At 45.0% G+C, this 17,947-nt stretch overlaps 1 protein-coding gene across 1 annotated transcript; it reads left to right on the top strand.

Moving 5' to 3' along the window:
* The first annotated feature begins 12,749 nt into the window (after positions 1-12,749).
* LOC147640976 (uncharacterized) lies at positions 12,750-14,185 on the top strand. Its single transcript, XM_086809373.1, has 3 exons — positions 12,750-13,088; positions 13,192-13,260; positions 13,366-14,185. The coding sequence occupies exons 1-3, from the start codon at positions 12,864-12,866 to the stop codon at positions 13,828-13,830; spliced, it is 759 nt and encodes a 252-aa protein (XP_086665499.1). The 5' UTR covers positions 12,750-12,863; the 3' UTR covers positions 13,831-14,185.
* The last annotated feature ends 3,762 nt before the right edge of the window (positions 14,186-17,947 follow it).

The following is a 17,947-nucleotide window of genomic DNA, read 5'->3' as shown; positions in this document are numbered from 1 at the left end:
CAAACTTCTCTACATTAGTATCATCACAATGCATGGTTCTTTAAAAATCTTGGAAAGTGAAGCTTTAAGAGAATAGTATGGGTACTGGTTTTTTGAAGATACACCACCAAGTACAGTACCAGTTGCATAATAATTGGTGGTGTATCTTCAAAAAACCAGTACCCATACTATTCTCTTAAAGCTTCACTTTCCAAGATTTTTAAAGAACCACGCATTGTGATGATACTGATGCTGAGAAGTTTGAAGCTCATTACCTTGTTTTGGTAAATGACTTAATACTACTTTTTCTTGAGGTTACATTTTAGGCTGGTTCTAAGAAAAAACATAGCTATTATGTTGGTGATTATGGCAATCTCATCATGAGAAATGCAACCATAATGATAATGATGGCAGCAAAAATATTCACCGAGGTTGCAGCATCAAAAACAGAGCCATGAGAGAGAGAGAGAGAGAGAGAGAGAGAGAGAGAGATACGGATCACAACGGATCATGATGGAACCACTAGGGGACAACAACATCGTGCACTAAAAATGAAGGGATATGTTTAAGGTTAAGTTTTAGGCTGGTGTTAAGAAAAAACATAGCTATTAGGTGCTTATGGAAATCTCATCATGAGAAATGCAGCCATAATGATGATCATGATGATGATGATGGCAGCAACAATATTCACGGAGGTTGCAACATCAAAAACATAGCCATGAGAGAGAGAGAGAGAGAGAGGGGTTCAAACTTACTCTAATACCATGTTGAGATTAGATGGTGAGAGAGAGAGAGAGAGAGAGAGAGACAGAGAGAGAGACCATTCCCTCATGTTTTAACAAATACCACATGTTCAACATATTTCACTATTTGAGAGAATAACAAATAATACTTAGCTCACAAGCATGACTCCAAGATTGGGTGCAATAGCCCCCCTAATGCATGTAGCTCAACTTCCACGACATGAGTATTTTTGAGAATTGTATTCAATTAGTAGCCTAAGGAGCTATTATTAGTTGTGTGTACAAAATTAGGCTTTCTTTTCCACTTTTACAAAAATAGCTCAAACACTAGAGCTTGTTCACATACTAAGTGTAAATAATCAAAACTCTTCTAGCATATGCGTTAGGAATATAGCAACGCCATGCACAAGCATTCATAAATAATTTGTACAAACATTTGGCTCTTCGCCAACAAAAATAACTCATAAAATAACCTTGTGCTCATTCCCACATAACCTTGTGCACATTTGCACATTCTATTAAGTGAATTTCTGCACACATTAAATCAAGCGTATTTTTCTATGATCATTATGCATCAACAATATGATAAAATATATACATCTAACAGTCCTCCCATTTGAGGAAGGAACTGTCCTCAATTGTGTAGAAGAAAATGCTACAACAGCAAAACTCGTGCGGCACATAAATTGGTGACTTGCACTCATCATCAAATCACATATAATAATACAAAATAACATGATATGGACAAGATCCCTTATGTGCAACACAACCAGTGCTAATCACCTAATTCTGTAAACATATTGCAATTAATTGTACATCTCTACAATTAACCCCAATATGAAACGTTGGTAGGCACAAACACAACATATATTCACCACTTATTTCACTATGATGAGAGTATCATCGTACACATCATCTACCATGGTGTGAGTTACCACTTGTTACACTCCAATGAGCATGGCACATCAATTGAATAAACCACTTGTTTCACTTCGATCGTGTGCAGTTGTCTAGCATAGTCCACTTGTTTCACTTTGACCACAATACAGTTGTCAAGCATGGCACTACTTGTTACACCTCAACAACATACCACTAGGTAATCATGTGTAGTCACCCACACACTAGCGCCTGGGAATCCCGTACAACTAAAGGGTGGACATTATGTAACAAAAAATCTAATTATGGTGCCTTGGGCTGTTTTTTTGGAGAAAATATAAAAAATACTAATGTGTTGAAAGAGGAGCTACAGACACCAGGGGAGGGGTGATTACACCTAATGTTTTGTCTTATGTTAATTTTCTTCATGTCGCTTATGTACTTTGATATGATTTTACCATGGTTAGGTCAAAGTGAGTGGTGAGAAATTTCTATTTGTACCAAAATCCTATCAAATTATGAACTATTCATCTGCGCTGCTACCTAGATACTTTAGAGTGATGACCATCCATGTGTGTCCACATCAACCAATATTCTAAGGTTGATATCCATGATGTTATAAACTATACCATATTTTCCCCATGTAGTCATGTGTCATACCAACATACAAATCTATATCAACTATGAATATCCTAGCGGCCATGTTGTGAACTGTTACAAACCGCTTAGAGGCAATTGATCCATAGAGCCATGTCATTGACACTTAATAGGTTTAGTCAGCACGTCATATTCAAACTTTTAGCAAAATTTGGTTTAGTTTGTTTTTCTTTCTCAACACCTCCACTTAAGCCTAAATCCATTTATACAACTTCCAAATTTTGTGGAATACATTGAGTTCAATAGGTTCACAATTAAAAAAACATGGAAAACCTTATAGATTTAGATTTATGATACCAGGCCTATCTGGGAGTTTAGATAGAGACAGAGAGACAGAGGGAGAGGGAGGGAAGGAGGGAGTTTAGAGAGATAGAGACAGAGGGAGAGGGAGGGAAGGAGGGAGAGAGAACTTAAGGATCTTACTATGCACCACCATCATGAAGAAGCCATAACTTTCTTTCATGATAACTTTGCTAGAAAACTTTTTTAGGGCTTCTTATATGCAATGGCCATTCAATTTGGAGCATGAATCCAACCTACAAAGCCATGCAATCTGGAGGATGAAGTCAAAACTAAGATGATAGTGGAGTTCTAGACAAATTTAAGCTATCTATAATGACATTTTGAAACATTGTTCTTTGAACAAGGTACATTAGAGGCATTAGGCATTCTTTTATACATTTTTAAACATTTCAATGTACTTACATGTATATTTTCGAGTGAGAAACGGATGGTTCTAATGTGCATTAGAACGATTTACAAAAGTAAGAGTACTCCATTGGGAGCTCCAAATATATGCAAGTTGATCTATAGCTAGATTTTATCCACATAAATGTTTGGACCTTGAGACTATTACCTTACAAGTTCTTTAAATTTTCACATTTCTTAATGCTCTTTTGAGCTACTATTATGGTAGAAATATGATAATGAAAGTTTTATGATTTTGGACTATCGTCATATGAATATGTAGTAATATATCAACTTTAGAATTATTATGCATAAAAAAATCTTAATATGTCCTACTTGATGACTCAAACTTCTAGACTATATGTTTTCGATCATGATTTAGACTGTCTAGAATTATTATGCATAAAAGAATCTTAATATGTCCTACTTGATGATTCAAACTTCTAGACGATAGAAATTTGAATCATCAAGTAGGACATATTAAGATTCTTTTATGCATAATAATTCTATAGTCTAGAATTTTCAATCATCATCATCAAGTAGGACAATGTCAACTTTAGAATTATAATGCATAAAAGAACCTTAATATGTCCTGTAGCTTGATGGTTGAAAATTATAAATAAAGATTGTTTTTACACGTGGACTATTCATACCATGCTTTTATGAGGCTTTTGTACGATATAAAATCTTCATACAAAAATATTAGCACATCCAAATCACTTTTTTTTTACTTTGTATATGACATAAAGTTGCAAGGTATACCCTCTTATGCCTGTAATATTGTTTATACGTCTATTTGGGATGGCACCAATGTCATGAATGTTGTTGTTTACTCACTGGTTTCTTGTTCATGTAGATATATCGTAGAAAAAGATTTTCTTTTTGGGGAACAATAGTAAGTATCTATATTAGCTAGAAAACCAAGTATAGCTTTATTTAGAAGTTTACAAAGCAATGCCCAACTCTCCTCCTCCAACAGAAAGCTAGACTGCTCCCAAGAAATCTGATAACCCATCATAATGCAGGCCTCCATAATGGCCTCAGTGGTACACCCCCTTGAGGTCTGGTTTTCCAGAATGTCCCTATTTTTTGACCAGATTTTCATTGTGGGCGTGGTCCCCACAGGGTTCTCTATAAAAGCAACAAAGGTGTAGTCAAACTTTTTTTCCTTAGGATCATCAAGTAGGACATATTAAGATTCTTTTATGCATAATAATTCTATAGTCTAGAGTTTTCAATCATCAAGTAGTAGTACAATGTTTACTTTAGAATTATTATGCATAAAAGAAACTTAATATGTCCTATAGCTTCATGGTTGTAAATTCTAGAGTACAAATTTTTATTAAATGTGGACTATTCATACCATGCTTTTATCGAGGCTTTTATACGATATTAAATCTTCATACAAAAATATTGGCACATCAAAATCACTTTTTTTCTTTTGTATAGGACATAAAGTTGCTCTCGGGGGAGGGGTCACTTATAAATACGTAAGCGTAGCACATGGGCTCAACAGAAGCGATTTTTAAAATACTCTTTTTTACACATTTTTTATATACATAAGGGTACCATTTAAAGGGGGTATTCATAGGTTGAATTGAAGAAGGGTATATTTTACTCATGAAAAATTCACAAATAAGGGATTTTTAAAATAGGCCTTGAACGCACGTGATATAGAGGGCTTACTTATAGTGAACTCCCCGAGTAATGTTGCAAGTTAGACCCTCTTATGCCTCTAATATTTTTCATACCTCTATTTGGGATGTAGTCAGCATCATGAATGTTGACAATGTTGTTTACTCACTGGTTTCTTGGTCATGTAGATATATCCTAGAAAAGAAAATTTTGAAGCACTTCTTTCTAAGATTTCATACCTCTATTTGGGATGTAGTTAGCATCATGAATGTTGACAATGTTGTTTACTCACTGGTTTCTTGGTCATGTAGATATATCCTAGAAAAGAAAATTTTGAAGCACTTCTTTCTAAGATATATTCTTGGTCATGTAGATATATCCTAGAAAAGAAAATTTTGAAGCACTTCTTTCTAAGATATATTCTTGGTCATGTAGATATATCCCAGAAAAGAAAATTTTGAAGCACTTCTTTCTAAGATTTCACTTTTAAAAAATGTAGAGGGGTGTAAAATTTGATGACGCGAGTAGCCAGCTAAACCTACCCTTGATATGGCTCTATAGGAGCATACAGGATAGCATCAATTAAGGGTATATAGAGGGGTGTAAAATTTGATGACGTGAATTTAAAAACCTCAACAGACTCGAGCGCTCGCTGAAGCCCCGCCTCACCCCTGCTTGCGCGTTCTGCACTGTTGCGCCACCCGCCTGGTCCCCTCGCTTTGCTCCTGCCCCCCCGCCTGCTGTAGGTCCTGCGCCCCTCTTCCCTCGCTGCTTTGCCTGCCGCCATTTTTGTTTCCCCCCTTCGCCTGCTTCTTTGTTGCGCCCCCCCTCCCTCGCTGCTACGCCCCCGTCCTCGCCATCTCGCCCCCCCAGCCTCTTCGCCTATTCGCCCCCCCTTCTTCGCGCCCACCCCACTTCTGCAGCGCCCCGCCCCCCCCTCCGTCATTTTTTCTCTTCCCCGCCCCTCTTCGCGTAGCTGCCGCCCACCCCCCCGGGCTTCTCCTTCGTCATTCCGCCCCCCCTCCCCTTTCGTGCTGTCTTTCACCCCCAGGGGGTTTTGTTTTTTCATTTTCCTCCGGTCTTCCGCCTCTCTGTGTGCAGCCCGTTTCTTGCAGGATTTTCGCTTTCGCCTCGCCTACGCCTGAGCTTCAGACTATGATGGAGACTCCTCCCGCCTCGCCTCAGAGGGACTCATCCGCAGCCCCCTCGCCCGCCCCCGCGAGGACATCCCCATCAGGCTTTCTCTTTTGCCGGAAGAGGAAGCGAGCCTCACCGCAGAGGTGGAACACCTTCAGGCTCACTCCACCATCTGCCGTATAGTCGGCACTCGCCCCAGCAGAGGGGAGATCCGGGATCTTCTTCAGGCCCGCCTTCTTGCAGATGTGGGCAAGATCCTGGACGTACACATACTGGGCCATGGACATTATCAGATCGAGTTAGAGACCGCCCAGAGTGTGGCCAAGGTCCTTGCCATGAGTCCCCTTGACATCCAGGGTGCTCGGGCTTTCTTCAGACCTTGGCAGCATGGCTTTGACCCAGCAGAGCGGCTGAGCAGGGAGAGCACCTTTTTCATGTTACAGTTTGCTTCCCTGGACTCCGTCGGGAGTATCTTCCGCTCCTCTCTCGGCTAGGAGCATTGGTGGCCAGAGCAGCTGGGCTACCCTCCGTCAGAGTTTTGGTGTCTGACATCTCCTCCCTTCCTAAGGTCATTCAGCTACCTAGGATAGGGGGGGGGATGGATTGATCAGAGGGTAGAGTTTTCGGGGCTCCCGAACCAGTGTTTCATATGCAGGCAGGTCGGCCATCTGGCCAAGGCCTGCCCTCGCAGGAGACCTCGACCCTCACCAGGCCACAGCAGCAGGCCCCTGGTGGCCCGCCCACAGATGTGGCACGGGCAGGCTGCCTCCGGGACACCTGCTCAGGCCACAGAGACTTCGGAGTGGCAGCCTGGACAGGGGCGCCACCGAGGGAGACAGCCACAGCAGCACGCTCAGAGACCGCTGCAGCAGCAGCCACAGTCTCAGCCTCACTGGGTTCCCGTGAGGAACAGCTTCGCTCCCCTCCAGGAGGAGACACCTGCAGAGACCACTGAGGACCAGGAGATGCCAGCTCCCCCTCCTTCTCCCCCCCAACCCCATCCCCTCCCACCGCCTCGCTTCCACCTTCGCCTCCTCCCGTCCCCGCTCCGGTTGCGGTAGCGACTCCCTCTCCACCCCCCTCGCCCCCCCCTCCTCCCCCCCACCCGCCTCGCCTTCCCGGGAGACCCTGGCAGTCCCCTGGCGTTCGCCCACAGTCCGAAGGGCGCTAAGCACTGACCTCGCTCGAGCACCACAGAGGAGACCTACCATGCCGATTCGGGCTTCACGGATATCATCTATCCGCAGTCGGCTGAGTCGCCTCGGTGTTAGACAGCGATCGGAGGCTTTCGATTACACCTTCACTCGGCTTTTCGGAGCAGAGGGCCCCCATGAGCCAGCACCCATCCGAGTTCATGTAGTGATACCTCCGGCCCGCGGGGAGGAGGCACTTGATTCAGTGGTGGCCTTCTCGTTCCCTCTTTGTGGCCCTTGCGACGAGAAGTGGACTCTAGAGCTCGCTCTTAGCACTTTGAAGACTCAGGCAGTTGAGTTTTCTCATCATGTGAGCGACCTTGAGGTGACAGATGTGATAGGCCGGCTCTGGGAGCTGGCTCATTTTTTCTTGGATCCCGGGAGTGTGGATGCCTCAAGGATTCGTCATTTGGTCGTGCGTATAGTGGCAGACTTAGCACACGACCCTGGATATGTATGTATACACGAGGTTGCTCTGTCAGAGCAGGAGGCAGTCGCCATGGGCCATAGCCAAGTGGCGCCTGCTCCGTGATTCTTGTGGTACACCGGGTGGGCAGATTCGAAGCCGCTCGGATGGGGACTACTCTCCATCCAAGCCGCTTGCGAAGGCCCGCCGTACGGCTGAGACAGCACCCACCTTAGCAGGTCACCCATGAGGATCATCTCATGGAATATACAGGGCCTGGGCGGAGCACATTTTATACGCTATCGAGGTTGCTTGAGGCAGGAGCTTCAGAGATGCCTAGTTGGTGGCAGCATTGATATTTGGATGATGCAGGAGCACCACTTGGGTGAGAGCAGGATCCGGAGATATGGTTCGGTGATGCCTGGTAGATGGGATACCCTTTGGTCTACAGGGTTTGGTCCTTTGGGTGGATAGGGAGGTGTTTGCATGGTCATTGCAGATGTATGGTGGCAGGCCATTGTGGATCGAGGGATCATTGTGCCTGGCAGAGCACAGTATGTCATTCTGAGGATGCATGATGAGCTAGTGGGCGTGCTCAACGTCTATGTGCCTAATCATGCTAGTGCCAGAGCAGAGTTCTGGACCCAGGTTATGGATGTATTGCCAGAGGCCGCACATTGGTGTGTCGGGGGAGACTTCAACATGCTTGAGGACCCGGCCGATAGGGTGGGAGGCAGTCATGTTACAGTGCACGGCACGGAGCTTGCAGCTTGGGATCGGTTTTGCATGACATTGAGGATCACTGATGCATGGCAGCATGGGGCCTTTTCCCGCTCTCAGGATAGTCTTAGTTTCTCTCGGTCGGATCGTCGACAGGGAGGGACTAATTTATCTCGAATTGATCGCTTTTATGTGGGCGACTGGTTAGGAGAGCGAGGGGGCTCCGTCGGCATTCCCGCTGGCACCTCATTTTCAGATCATGCGCCAGTTATCCTGACATTGGAGGAGAGGACACGGGAGCCCAGCTGACAGTTGAGGATCCCAGAGAGGGTACTTACAGATCCCAGTCTCGCTGAGGACATTGAGAGGATCTGGCTTGATAGTCAGTGCCTTGACCAGGATGCAGCAGGCCAGTGTGCCCAGGGACTTATCGAGCTTAGCTCTTTTCTGCACGCTGCAGCTTTGACATGGCTGGGAGAGATTCGCGAGCGGGAGCATCGGCTGAGACGCAGCCTTGCCTCACTTTAGCGCCTTCAGGAGCAGCAGCCTGCATGTGAGTGGTTGGCGTCACAGCTGAGCCAGGCACGCCAGGAGGTTAGAGAGGCAGAGGAGCAGAGACATGAGTTTTACTATCGTCGTCAGGCCTCTCAGTGGACGCAGCTTGGTGATAGAGTGACTGGGGAGTTCTTTGAGATCACTGGACCCCGCCGTGCTCGGGCAGGAGTCCGTCAGCTTGGTAGACCAGATGGTTCGGTAGCTACTGAGCCTGGGGAGATCAGAGCCATTGCCACTGCATTTTATAGAGATCTGCTTTCAGCGGAGTAAGCCACACTGAGGACAGAGATGCTTGCAGACAGACTGTGTGGGCCCATGTGCAGAGGAGGGTCACAGATTGTATGCGTTCAATTCTTGGTGCGCCTCTTTCAGAGATTGAGCTTGTCGAGGCCTTGAGGGTCCTGCCGCGACATAGTTGCCCAGGGGAGGACGGACTGACGCTGGCCTTTTTTATGCGCTATTGGGACCTATTGGGGCCAGGCCTCTGCAGGGGCTTTCAGCATGTTTTGGATACTGGGGTGATACCGTAGAGCTTTTCAGAGGGCTTGATCTATCTTATCCCCAAGGGGGAGGGAGTATCAGATGATATTCGGCATTGGAGGCCTATTACGATCCTATTCGGCATTGGAGGCCTATTACGATCCTCAATACTGTCTACAAGGTCTTAGCAAAGGCCTTGAGTTTGAGGATCCAGCCCTTCCTGGGGGAGTTGATTCATGCTACTCAGACAGGATTTGTCAAGGAGCGCAGTATCCTTGACAACATCTTCACTTTCTGGGAGGCGACGGCCCGAGCTAGATTTCTTGGCGAGGACTTGGTCGTGATGCTTCTCGATTTTGAGAAGGCATACGATAGAGTTGATTGGGGTTTCTTAGAGGGCACTATGCTTCGCTTGGGCTTTGAGCCAGGATGGATCAGAGGGGTGGCGGCTCTGTATTCCACAGCTCGCAAGCCAGGTGTTGATTGCAGGAGGACGGGGGCCGAGTTTTGAGTTGACCAGATCAGTCCGTCAGGGGTGTCCCCTTGCTCCTTTTCTTTTTCTCTTCTTTGCGGAGGCTATGAGCATGTATTTGACAGCAGAGGAGGTTGGTTTGAGAGGACTCCAGCTCCCAGTCCGGGGGGAGGACCTGCTTGATGCTGAGTTTGCAGACGACACGGGCTTATTTTTGCATGGCCAAGAGGCCAATCTTCTTCGAACAGAGCAGTCGCTCCAAGTTTTTAGTGCAGCCTCGGGAGCGATCAATTGGCGCAAGACAGTGGCCTTTTGGATCAGTAGTGCTCCTACTCCGGCATGGAGCCCGGACCCCGGTTTTAGATGGATTCCTCCAGGCACAGCAGTGCGGTATTTGGGATGCCAGATTGGCCTGGATTTGTCACCTGAGCAGCAGATTGCCCCGCTTCTTCTCAGCATTCGGAAGAAGCTTTTGTATTGGAGTACAGCTCGACTATCCTTGGCTGGGAGGGTGGTGGTGGCAAATCAGGTGCTGTTAGCGACCATGTGGTACATTACGTCTTGCTGGATCTTCTCGAGCTCTTGCATCAGCCAGATACAGAGGCTGATCAGGAACTTTTTGTGGTGTGGGCGGGATGGTCAGCCAGCTCGGGCAAAGGTTGCATGGGCAGTTATTACACTTCCGCTGGCTCAGGGAGGTTTGGGCATTATAGATCCAGTCGATCAGAGTAGAGCCTTATTGGGGAAGCTTATTGTTCGGGGGTTGCTTCCAGGCGCTGAGCCTTGGAAAGAGCTCCTCTTGCAGCGGCTGCAGGCTCGGGCGCCCCCAGCAGGGGGCACTTGGGCACCAGAGATTCGCTAGATCTTCATAGAGATGAGGAGGACAGGCCTCAGTAGAGGATGGGAGGACAGATTTGCTTTGAGTATCCTGAGAGCTTGGGAGCTGCTGAGACCGGGGCTCTCTTAGCGACCTCCTTCTTGTGTTGAGGACCGGGCCAGACAGCCGCTCATCTGTTCGCATAGAGCAGGGTCATATGCTGGGTTCTCGGCCTCGTCTAGCCTGGGGGCCTTTAGCGGCAGGCCCAGCTCGTAGCTTTGGAGATTGGCACGCCTTCTGCAGTCTCCCAGAGGAGATTCAGGTGGAGAGGCTGAGTCACTTCAGAGGGGGGTTGATTATGAGGGATGATATCCAGGAGGCACTCACAGAGGAGTGGTTCACGCCTCTCGAGCCAGTGGCCCCACGGTGGATGGGAGCCTTTACTCAGTTGGAGATCCTGATTGCGGTTAGAGCTTGCACTGAGGATGGCAGTTGCCTCTACTATGAGATTCATGATGAGGGCAGACTCCAGCGAGTGGAGGTGGAGTCGCCTTTGGTTGCAGAGTGCACTTTTCAGAGGATTCGGGTAGTGGCCGCCGCTTCTCGGAAGTGGCATATTGACCCCGACCCTGCTGATGTACTCCCGGATTGGCGCATATGGGCATATGCAGCGCGCCCCTTGGCCCGGCTACAGTGGGACCCGGGGGAGTACGAGTGGCATGATCCTTATGCATCCCTTGAGGCCACAGAGATTACCTTTTTCCAGTATACTATTCGGCTGGGACGGCATATTTTGACGGCGAGGAGGATGGTCTCTCCAGCGGCAGCGGGGCATTGGTGGCTACTACAGGGACTTTCTCAAGAGTTCCTGGAGGATTTTTGGACTCGGCTCTGGGCCAGTCGACAGGCCCGCAGGATCTCGACTTTTCAGTGTGGCTGGTCGCCCACAGGGGCTCAGCAGTTGGCACTTGGCTTGTTTACAGCGGTCTTCCGGCGGCCTGCGTCCGATGCGGCCACCCTCTGGAGACACAGAGACATTGCCTTTGGGATTGCCCTCAGGCGCAGCAGATTTGGCTGCGGGGATGCTGCGTATTCTGGCTCCCCTCTCTCCAGAGGGTATGTTTACGTGGGGTGCCGCTGCTTGGTCGACTTCGTCAGGGCCTGCTATGGGCTATGAGATGGAGCAGGGCAGTCAGGCCATCAGATTTATTAGGGGCCAGCCTCGCCTGGTTCCGGCACCGGATTTCTCGTCCGCCAGCTGGACACAGGAGAGGGATTTATGATGGGAGCTCCTCAGTAGCCTCACCATCTGGTTCACCTGGAGAGCCCGTTGCTTTACGGCCTTTGAGGGGAGATTGGAGCCACCAGCAGAGACAGTACGGGGGATCTGGCAAGAGTTGATCCATACCCTGCGAGGACAGTACGACCGCATCATCCGGGGTGACTCGGACGAGGCGATCTTACGGCGCCAGGCCTTTCACACCACTTGGCGCTGTGGCCCCTTCTACACCTTACACACGGGATCCCCCCGTTGGCACTACAGGCCACCGGTTTGGCTCTCCCCCCCCCTATTGTATGATTTAGCCATTAGTCCTTTGTACTGATGCTTGTATTCTGCAGCACCTAGGGAGAGTCTCCCGGGTTGCCATGCTATACTCACTGCTCTGTCTCTCTTATGAGCAGGAGCGATCTTCTTGTAGCCCTACCGGCGTTTTTTATATAACTAATGAAAGGATCTTTTCTCGAAAAAAAAAATTTTTGATGACGGGAGTAGCCAGCAAAACCTACCCTTGATATGGCTCTATAGGAGCATACAGGATAGCGTCAATTAAGGGTATATAGAATAGCCTCAATTCTAGACATGTAATGGCCCATGATCCAAGTGGCATTGGACACACCACCCCTTGTACAACATGCATGCATTCAATGCTAAAATCAATATTTGCTTGTCAAAATTGTCAGAAAATAATAGATTCAAACTAGTGCCACTTTTTGAAATAGGATTTTTCATTATCCTTAAAAATGTAGCTCCAAATAGAAGACAAATAATTTACTCGGGAAAAAATGTATTACATCACAAAACCAGGAAATTTTCAAAAAGGGAAAAAAGAACGTCACACGTGTTGCAAGCTGACACGCTTGGGCAAGGGTAAGTTTTGTTGTCAGAACCGTCCAATGGGTAAGCAGTGAGTCGTGACCCCGACTTTCTGGCCAAAGAAAGTCCGATCCACCTCACCTGTAGTCGAATCGTTAACCGGCACCTAGGGTCAAAGACGTACAAGCCTCCGTCAACAGGCGAAACAACACGCTGCCATTGTTTACGTTGTCACTGGTGACGGAAGACACCCGGCAGAGTTCTCGTGTTCCCATAGGTAGGATAGGATGATCCGATAAACACACACACATATATACGACGCAGTCCATTTAGGTCTAACCTGGGTAATACAGTTCTCATTATTTCTTCTTTACATTTATATACAAGGCTCGCGGCTCTGCTGCTGCGTCGATGATGCCCGGAACTGCTAGCCGCAGCTGTAGCAGCAACACGTCGTGCTCCAGCTTGGGTGTGTGCGTGGACTCCTCCTCGGCCTGGGTCTCGGTGGGCATCTTCAAACCCCGCCCGCCCTTCACAACCCACCACGTCATCGTCCGCCTCTCCTCGCTGGCCCTCTCCTTCCACTCCACAGGCTTCGTCCGCTCGGCAATCCTCAAGAGCCTCAGTTCCACTTCGGTATTAACTACACACACCATCACTTACTTTCATATAATAAAGCTGAACCACACAATAATTCAATCAAATCGCCTGAGTTCAATAAGCGTCGATTCTTACGCAGGTCGCCGTCTACTCCATTTGGGATAAGGGATTGACCCCTGAAGACGGTCCTTGCAATAAGCACCCCAAGGTACCACCCTTAACCTAATACACATCGTTAATGCTCTCTAACTTTACTAATCTCAACATGCACCAGCTAGCTGATCCAACGTGGACCTCTTTAATCTTTGCGCAGGTGAATGCTTATGAGAAGGCTATCTCTTCCTTGGCAGACGCCATAGACGTGAGCTGGTACGAGGTCTCCTGCTGGGACTCTAAATTAGACAAGAGACCGCAACTGACAAAGGGCGACGTGGTGCACTTGCGGAACGTCACACTAATTGCCGATCGGCCAGAATTGAATCCGGAGGAGCTGCTTTCCTACGCTTGCTTGGCCATCACCAAGGCTTACTTCCACCAAGTGGAGGGGCTGCTTTCCTGCACCTTCTACAGGTCCTTGGATTGTGGCGTAGATTGCGGCTTGGGAAAAATGGTGGGGCTGGGGGTCTGGCAGAGTGAGCAAGCTGCGGTCGCTTTCTTTACCTCTCCATCTGGCTCCCCTGCGGAATGGTATTGGAGAAGCCTTGGTGCGCAGATGGGTTTTGGATTGTATGAGGTCGTCCTTGTAGCAACCGATCTACCCACTGTTGGTGGGAATTAGAAGAGAGGCCTAGTGGCCTGAGTAAATCGAGGATGCTCACAGACACGGGAGAGAAACAGAATGAGCTAGTTACATATATAGCAAGGAACATGTCGCATGCAAGGGGCCTGAAGGTGACGGTTAATATCATCTTGGACTAGATTACTATTCCAACATTCTGCCCTCGTCTATTCAGTTTTATTACATGTGCATGTGTTTCTTTGACAGTGTGCCTAAATGTGCCTAAATGTGTGTGCATATTATTGTTTAGAAAAAAGGTTTACCCTTTTTTGTGTGGGTTTGGTGAGTCACACTGCATTACAATCAGTCGAGATCAACCACAATTTGAATGAGAAGAAATATAAGTTTCTTGTTTTTTCATGTTCAGTCGTGCTATTGGTTTTGCTTGAGTTTTCACATTGATGACATCACAAACAGCATGAGCAGTCTTCCACTTGAATATTGATCTTTTCTTGAGTCTTCACATTGATGACATCACAAACATCACAAACACCTTTAGCCGTAGCAAGATTCCCCCCTTGTCCTCCCAAGGGAGAGAGAAGAACTAGTAGTATTAAGTCATTTACCAACAAGGTAATGAGCTTCAAACTTCTCTACATCAGTATCATCACAATGCGTGGTTCTTTAAAAATCTTGGAAAGTGAAGCTTTAAGAGAATAGTATGGGTACTGGTTTTTTGAAGATACACCACCAAGTACAGAATACTTGGTGGTGTATCTTCAAAAAACCAGTACCCATACTATTCTCTTAAAGCTTCACTTTCCAAGATTTTTAAAGAACCACGCATTGTGATGATACTGATGCTGAGAAGTTTGAAGCTCATTACCTTGTTTTGGTAAATGACTTAATACTACTTTTTCTTGAGGTTACGTTTTAGGCTGGTGCTAAGAAAAAACATAGCTATTATGTTGGTGATTATGGCAATCTCATCATGAGAAATGCAACCATAATGATAATGATGGCAGCAACAATATTCACTGAGGTTGCAGCATCAAAAACAGAGCCATGAGAGAGAGAGAGAGAGAGAGAGATACGGATCACAACGGATCACGGTGGAACCACTAGGGGACAACAACATCGTGCACTAAAAATAAAGGGATATGTCTAACGTTAAGTTTTAGGCTGGTGCTAAGAAAAAACATAGCTATTAGGTGCTTATGGAAATCTCATCATGAGAAATGCAACCATAATGATGATCATGATGATGATGATGGCAGCAACAATATTCACGGAGGTTGCAATATCGAAAACATAGCCATGAGAGAGAGAGAGAGAGAGAGAGGTTCAAACTTGCTCTAATACCATGTTGAGATTAGATGGTGAGAGAGAGACAGAGACACAGAGAGACAGAGAGAGAGACCATTCCCTCATGTTTTAACAAATACCGCATGTTCAACATATTTCACTATTTGAGAGAATAACAAGCATGACTGCAAGATTGGGTGCAATAGCCCCCCTAATGCATGTAGCTCAACTTCCACGACATGAGTATTTTTGAGAATTATATTCAATTAGTAGCCTAAGGAGCTATTATTAGTTGTGTGTACAAAATTAGGCTTTCTTTTCCACTTTTACAAAAATAGCTCAAACACTAGAGCTTGTTCACATACTAAGTGTAAATAATCAAAACTCTTCTAGCATATGCGTTAGGAATATAGCAACGCCATGCACAAGCATTCATAAATAATTTGTACAAACATTTGGCACTTGGCCAACAAGAATAACTCATAAAATAACCTTGTGCTCATTCCCACATAACCTTGTGCACATTTGCACATTCTATTAAGTGAATTTCTGCACACATTAAATCAAGCGTATTTTTCTATGATCATTATGCATCAACAATATGATAAAATATATACATCTAACAGTCCTCCCATTTGAGGAAGGAACTGTCCTCAATTGTGTACAAGAAAATGCTACAACAGCAAAACTCGTGCGGCACCTAAATTGGTGACCCGCACTCATCATCAAATGACATATAATAATACAAAATAACATGATATGGACAAGATCCCTTATGTGCAACACAATCAGTGCTAATCACCTATTTTTGTAAACATATCGCAATTAATTGTACATCTCTACAATTAATCCCAATATGAAACGTTGATAGGCACAAACACAACATATATTCACCACTTATTTCACTATGATGAGAGTATCATCGTACACATCATCTAGCATGGTGTGAGTTACCACTTGTTACACTCCAATGAGCATGGCACATCAGTTGAATAAACCACTTGTTTCACTTCGATCGTGTGCAGTTGTCTAGCATAGTCCACTTGTTTCACTTTGACCACAATACAGTTGTCAAGAATGGCACTACTTGTTACACCTCAACAACATACCACTAGGTAATCAGTATTTAATGTGTAGTCACCCACACACTAGCGCCTGGGAATCCCGTACAACTAAAGGGTGGACATTATGTAACAAAAAATCTAATTATGGTGCCTTGGGCTGTTTTTTTGGAGAAAATATAAAAATACTAATGTGTTGAAAGAGGAGCTACAGACACCCGGGGAGGGGTGATTACACCTAATGTTTTGTCTTATGTTAATTTTCTTCATGTCGCTTATGTACTTTGATATGATTTTACCATGGTTAGGTCATTTACACATGCCATTTGATTCTAGTTTAAAAGGTAAGTGAGTGGTGAGAAATTTCTTCTTGTACCAAAATCCTATCAAATTATGAACTATTCATCTACGCTGCTACCTAGATACTTTAGAGTGATGACCATCCATGTGTGTCCACATCAACCAATATTCTAAGGTTGATATCCATGATGTTATAAACTATACCATATCTTTCCCATGTAGTCATGTGTCATATCAACATACAAATCTATATCAACTATGAATATCCTAGCTGCCATGTTGTGAACTATTACAAACCGCTTAGAGGCAATTGATCCATAGAGCCATGTCATTGACACTTAATAGGTTTAGTCAGCACGTCATATTCAAACTTTTAGCAAAATTTGGTTTAGTTTGTTTTTCTTTCTCAACACCTCCACTTAAGCCTAAATCCATTTATACAACTTCCAAATTTTCTTTAATTATTGAAGTTTTTGCATCGAGAGTGCCTTGGTGGAGATGTATGCTAATTGGCTATGTGTATACTCTGCCTAATTAAATTGAACTTTGTATATATATATATATATATATAATTTGGTCCTCTCTCTCTCTCTCTCTCTCTCTCTCTCTCTCTCCCTCTTACATAGACATATGCATGTGTAAAAGAAGCAACAATGTGCTCATTTATTCAACATTTTAAAGTAAATTAAACTATTCAAGTTATGTTAATGGCTTCTTTTGTTTACAGAAACCTAATTGCCTGGTTGTTTTGTGGAATACATTGAGTTCAATAGGTTCACAATAAAAAAAACATGGAAAACCTTATAGATTTAGATTTATGATACCAGGCCTATCTGGGAGTTTAGAGAGACAGAGGGAGAGGGAGGGAAGGAGGGAGAGAGAACTTAAGGATCTTACTATGCACCACCATCATGAAGAAGCCATAACTTTCTTTCATGATAACTTTGCTAGAAAACTTTTTTAGGGCTTCTTATATGCAATGGCCATTCAATTTGGAGCATGAATCCAACCTACAAAGCCATGCAATCTGGAGGATGAAGTCAAAACTAAGATGATAGTGGAGTTCTAGACAAATTTAAGCTATCTATAATGACATTTTGAAACATTGTTCTTTGAACAAGGTTGGGTAAAACATAGATTAGAGGCATTAGGCATTCTTTTATACATTTTTAAACATTTCAATGTACTTACATGTATATTTTCGAGTGAGAAACGGATGGTTCTAATGTGCATTAGAACGATTTACAAAAGTAAGAGTACTCTATTGGGAGCTCCAAATATATGAAAGTTGATCTATAGCTAGATTTTATCCACATAAATGTTTGGACCTTGAGACTATTACCTTACAAGTTCTTTAAATTTTCACATTTCTTAATGCTCTTTTGAGCTACTATTATGGTAGAAATATGATAATGAAAGTTTTATGATTTTGGACTATCGTCATATGAATATGTAGTAATATATCAACTTTAGAATTATTATGCATAAAAAAATCTTAATATGTCCTACTT

Source organism: Cibotium barometz, chromosome 2 (assembly GCF_041138505.1).
Source record: "Cibotium barometz isolate CiBa-2024 chromosome 2, ASM4113850v1, whole genome shotgun sequence".
NCBI classification, from domain to species: Eukaryota; Viridiplantae; Streptophyta; class Polypodiopsida; order Cyatheales; family Cibotiaceae; genus Cibotium; species Cibotium barometz.
This window is presented reverse-complemented; position numbering and strand designations above follow the sequence as displayed.